The sequence below is a fragment of the Lissotriton vulgaris genome, chromosome 11 (assembly GCF_964263255.1).
Source record: "Lissotriton vulgaris chromosome 11, aLisVul1.2, whole genome shotgun sequence".
Lineage (NCBI taxonomy): Eukaryota > Metazoa > Chordata > Amphibia > Caudata > Salamandridae > Lissotriton > Lissotriton vulgaris.
Window position 1 is genome coordinate 1,077,211,153 of NC_141699.1, and position 6,000 is coordinate 1,077,217,152.

Consider the following 6,000-nt stretch of genomic DNA (forward strand, 5'->3'; position numbering starts at 1 on the left):
CAGCCTTCTTGGACTCCAAGCTTTAACCAGTCTAAACCACTCTCTGCAACAGGCAGTGTCAATCAGCCCTTGGAGGTCGCAACCAGGTGGCCCTCTATCTGCGTACTGTCACTCATACTCAGACAGTGTTTCCTGGAGCTATGACTGGTGAACCATGATAACAAAATCCACTTCCATCTGGAAACCAAAGCATCAGACCAGACTCACATCATCGCATTCCTGAACCTGGCATTCCTCTGGACCAAAGGGAACCCTTGATGCATTAATGGAGATAAACTGGAGATTGGGCTGTTAATACAGAACTCTGACTGGTCTCCAAACCAACAAGGACCTCAACGTTCTGCCATGAGAGTAAGAACCAGAGAGACCTTTTGATTCCAGTCGCTCTTTCGTTACCAAAACTAACGTGGTGGTTGTGGGAATCATCCCCAACTCTTGCAACCACCTACAATCCTTCAATTTCTCCCCTCCAAGCCAGCCATTGTGTGGAGCAGATGACAGCCCTGGTGGGGGCAAGTTACACAGCTGCAAGACCATCAACGCATGCTTCTCAAAGACATTCACCAGTGGGATCTGTGCTCTGCAACTGAAAACCTCATCATCTACCAAGCTGTCGAAAGAATGAAGCACGAAAGCTGGCCTCTGTGAGTCGAGGGCGCCAGGTTTGGGATGGTTAAAACCTTCATATAAAAACAGGATCAAACTATCTGTAATGCATAAGAAGCTTTCAAACGAAACTGTTTTAGCTCACTTACAATTGAACTCCATCCAACCTTGAAGTGTGGCTCACTGGTTAGAGGAGGCAGACCCGGAAGCAGAGGTCAGCCCGGGACCAGGGTTCAATTACCGGCTCGGCGGGGTCTTGAGTCCTAAAATGTCCATGGACTCGGCAATTCTCGCTCCGGTGCCTACTCGATTCACGGGTTCACACTCTGCGACTCTGGGCAATAGCTTGCTTAATCTCCACAACGGCCCCTCGCAGCGGGATGCCTGCCTTTCACCTTGCAGATACCCTGTTGGGGTTATCTCACAGGGGAATACCAGGACGGGTTCCCTAAGCAAGCGCTTAGAAACCGGTTTGTGATTTGCGCTATATAAATCTCTGTACATTTACATTTACATTTAAAACCCTGGCTCAATTAGAAAACTCTGGAGTGACCCAAAAGACTCTACAAAACTCCCAAATAAATTCCTTCCACATTTCAATGTGTTTCATCAGTTCCACCCAAGTTGCTGGCCTCTCTTTTCTCCCTTAAATGGCCTGGACATTAAGCATGGTCATTGCATGGCTCAGTGGACCTTCTCTTTGTTTCCACTCCTATCTGCACACACACATCTGGTGCTGGGCTCAGCAAGGACTACGCCAGGCATTTTCTTGCTCGAGAAGGGAGAAAGCCCTATATTAGCACAAGAGCTAAGTTAAGGGATTGTCCAAATTCTATACCCAATGTAAAAGTTGACCAACACCTGTTAGGATAAATAGCAGAAAAACATCGCCCTCCTACATCCTACATGGATGTGGGTGGCATGGACCTTTGGGGGCTAACGTTAGATGAACTTACGCTCACACTCCTCTGCCTGGTTACCGCAGTCTTGGAAGAGACAGGAGACGCAGCCTTTGCAATCCATAAACAACCGGTTGCGTTGGGCCAGCGCCCCCTGCAGGGCCTCAAGGGCACGCTTTAGAGCCACCTCCAGCACCACTGTGCCTCTGCTGGACACTGCTGTAAACAACAAGAAACAGAGGTCAGGGGTCATCATGGAATTCTCTCTATGCAGTGTTTAATTTGTAAAAATGTAAGTGTCAGGACCCTTCTCTGGAGGCCATTGCAGCTTGCATCACTCATTGCCCCTGACATCACTGCCAATGGCGGAACCAAAATAACTACTAACCATCACACTCCCACAAGTGTGACAATTGAGACTATTCCACTCCACCCAAAGCTATAAAAATGAGGTGGTTGGTAGGTATTATTAATTTTAATGTATGTTGAGTTATTAAACTCTCTGTTGTTGTGCTCACCTCAAAATTAGACAATTAGCGCCACCATGTGGTGGCCTGTCATAAGTGCAGGTGTTGAAAATGAAGTGCCAGTGCCAAGCATCGGGAACCACTGGCTCAAATTAAGCACTGGTTCAAGGTCTGTACAGTGCAATGCCATCCACCCAGAATCCTCACGCCCTGTAGACCATATTGTCTGGCTCCAGGCTGGGCCTGGGGTGAACAACCTAGCAAGGCAAAGGCCCTAAAGTGCCATCTGGGCCCAGAGGTGTGAGGGCCCCTTTCAGCCCAAATTATTAATGTCTTTACCACCAAACTGTCAGAAGGCAGGCCCATCTTCCTTGCTTGCACTGGTATCCATGACAACCCAACTACTCACTGGCAAGCCCTACCACCCTAGAGGCAGGGAAGTGCAACATGCGAGTAATTTGCACTGGTGTAATTACATTAAAATTGATATGACATTGTTTGTAAATACATGAAATACAAAACCGGAATTTGCTGCTGTATTTTACTGAGAAGTGCATCCTTTTGTCCCTTTAGAACGCGGGGATGTATTTTGTGCTGCAAATAATAGAGCAAAAAACACAAGCACTAAAAATAGCCCCCACTTGTGTGTTGGTTGTTTGCATTGTTCCCATAAACTCAGTCCAAATTTGGGCTGTGAATGGCACATACATACACACCTTGGTGTAATAGTGGTGTTTTAAGGGATTTCGCATAACAAGCATAATGCAAAATTACCGAAGACAGCATAATGAAAAATTCTCCCAGGCCTACCTACAACTTCCATAATCTTATTTTCCTGGTTTTTCACTGAACAAACAGCATGAGCAGGCCAGATGCAATTGTAGTGCATGAGCACCACTAGAAAAAAACACAATTTCAGTGTTAATTCCAAGGGTGGGACATAGGGCTTGCAGAGAGAGGGTACTTTCTTGAGATGTTGTTGCTATGTTCAACTAGTAAACATAACCACAAGGAACATAGTTGCACACATGACACCCAAACCCAACTGAAAGCAGATTGATGACGCCTACATTCAGATAGATTGATTGACAGTTCTTAGTAAACAGCTGTTTGGAACTTTCCTTAAACTCTGCCACAGTTGCTGTTCACTTACAAGGTGAGTGCATCATTCTTGACATCAAGGTGTTCATTATGAGCATTAACGTTAATAAATGTTATAATAATACATATAATGTTGTTTGTTGTCAACGTTTACTCACAGAATTTATTTTTAACTCATTTAAATCATTCAATTATGGTAAAACAATGAGGCAAATTTACAAGGGGAAATCGCCACCAGAACGTCACTTTTAGCGACGTTCTGGTGTCGATATGCCCTTCTCCATATTTACAAAGCAGCATTAAGCCACTTTTTGTGGCTTAACACCGCCTTGTAAATATGGCCCCTTTGCACGCTTCACTTAACGTGAAAGGGACCTGCAATGGGTGTTGCTCTGGGCGTTCCACCGCAACACCTATTGCTTTTGATGCTGCCTCAAATTTACAAGGAAGGATACATCTGTGGCAGTGCCAAAAACTAACGTCATGCACTAGCAGGCACTAGAATGGCGAAAACTAGGAGAAATACTTTTATTTCTCTTTGTTTTTACTTTTTCACACCTAGAAAGAGCAAATTGACATTAATTCTTGTTTATGTGCAGGAAGGTGTCCCTTCCTGCACATAAAAAATCATTAAATAATGATGATTTGCTACTTCTATGTGTGTTGCATTCTGCAGCACACAGAGAAGTAACACATCACCATTAGTGATTGTTTATTTGCAGGAATGGACACCTTACTGCACATAAACAATCCAGGCTATAGTGCAAGGGTACCTGCGCAATGCCGGACTGGCCGTTGCAGGCACCGGGCAATCCCCCGGTGGGCCGCAAGGGTGGGGGCCTGTTTTGGGCCCCTGGGGTCTATTTTTGTTACATGGCCGGTTTTGCAGCAAAGCTGCAAAATCGGCCTTGTAACAAAATAAGCCGAAAACCGGCCCTGGCAAAGAGCTCGGTCGCACCCCCAACCCCCCTGGGGGCTGGCCGAGCACTTTTCCAGGCCGGTTTCGATTCCTAGCCCGGCCCTGTACCTGCGTTGGTGCTAGACAGTTAAATTTAGTGCCAGCGATAGGTAAGACACAGGTGTGCACCGGATTCTTGTGAATACGGCGCATCCCTACATTTGAAAAATGTAGGAGCGCTGCCAAATTTGGCGCAGCTCTGAGTTCCGGCATCTTCTCATAAATATGCCCCATTGTGTTGTTTTTTGACAGCTTCCAGCTCTTTGAAACATTAACGCTTTGTGCCATGTAGCTCTAACATGGCCAGATGTTTGCCACTGGAATCCAAACATTCCCCCCACTGTTGGCTTGCTAAGGAGGCTTTCTCAGGTGCTGGACCAACCACCAAGACACATGGGGCAGCATTATGCCTGCTGCGCATTTTACATCATTGCGCTGGGCTATGCTTTTAAATGGTGCGCTCGGCGCAATGAAGGACAGTGAGCCACATTATGGTGCATGTGCTGCCCCCAGGGCAGCCGCAAACTCGTGCTGCCCCAGGGCAGCACATTCCTGTGAAAAAGGAACCAGCTGCTTTAAAGATACTCCGTGTTTTCACAGTGCACGCCACAACCCGCCGACACTTTTAAAGGGGATTAGAGACCCGCTTGGAGGCTGGTGCAGCCAGTGACTGCACCCACATGCAAGGGGATGTCTGGGTGGGTCCATGGGACCCCCATTTCCCTTCCAGAGGGCTGGTCTCAGGGGTAACACTGACAGTGCGCCACCGTCAAGGTGGTGCACTGTCAGTGCTCCTCCTGACATCTTCTTTGCCTCTGCACCTGCGTCTGTCATAGGGAGCAGGCTGAAAGGCAAAGGTATTCCCTCATTTGCATGGGGCATGCCCCCATGCAAATGAGGGAATGCCCCTGAAGATAGCGCTGGCATTTTCTGCTGTAATACTGTTATCGGTTTTACAGAAGGGTCAGCACAAGCGTCTGCGGCCTCATCTGTAATACCAAAGTGCCCCAGGGGCGCTCAAGGCGGGTGCAAATGCCCAGTGTGCCCCTGGGGCACTTTGTGTAATACTGCCCCAGATACGCTAAGGACCTGCTTCTTTCTAGGAAACAGCTCAAGACGCGTCTCTTTCAGCCCCACCTCTATTAACTCTGCTTTTAAAACTCACAACCTTAGAAATAATTCCTGACTTTTCACTTTCTCCTTGCTGTTCCCATGATCTTGCGGTATGTGGTCCTTTCCAGAAGTGGCTCGCAGAGGGAGTGCTGCGGGCGGTGGGGCTGAAGAGGATCAGGGTTAGGGGTAGTGGACTTGGACATGCGACGGAATGGAGTAGAGTAAGTAAATAAATAAATAAATAAAACTATTTACCTTGCGCTCGCTGCATCACCAAGTTGTGTAGACTGCCAACTTGACTTACAAAATAAATGTCCTCCTCACTCTACTCAGACTCACCCTAAGTCTCATTTTATGCATCTTATTGTCATCCTAATTGCGGTAACCATGAGGACCCCCAACCCTCAATGCCTCTCCTCCCGCTACTTCCCTACTTAACATCTCCACATGACTCTTCCAGCCCTCTCGGATCTCTAGTTTCTTCTTTTACCCTCTACCCATCTCTCTGCTCAGTTTTCCGAAGGATCCAAGCCCTGCACCCTCTTCCCTTTATGTTACCAAATGTTCACCCTCCTGCTCTGTGTTATGAGTCCATCATCTAGATATGTGTTCATTAATTCAGTTTGGATGACTATATCAATTTCCATTATCGCTGCTTGTTCACTGCATCAGAGATTTTCTCAAATTGGTGGAAACACATAAAGTGCACTGACACATTCAATCTTGATGCACTATGAAAAAATGCAAAATAAAATCAATTAATTCAGGGCAGAAGGTAAAAAAAGAGGATAATTAGCTATTACGTTCAGATAATCTTCATCACTCAGAATCCTAGCCCTACTCATCACAGTCCTTA

General features: G+C 46.7%; 1 protein-coding gene across 1 annotated transcript in view; it reads right to left on the reverse strand.

Moving 5' to 3' along the window:
• Positions 1–1,684, reverse strand: part of PRSS56 (serine protease 56) — a 47,567-nt gene extending 45,883 nt beyond the window's left edge. The window contains exon 1 of the mRNA XM_086944956.1: positions 1,563–1,684. Coding sequence (XP_086801082.1) covers positions 1,563–1,629 — 67 coding nt within the window. The 5' untranslated portion in view covers positions 1,630–1,684. The remainder of the gene's footprint in view (positions 1–1,562) is intronic.
• Between the last annotated feature and the right edge of the window lie 4,316 nt (positions 1,685–6,000).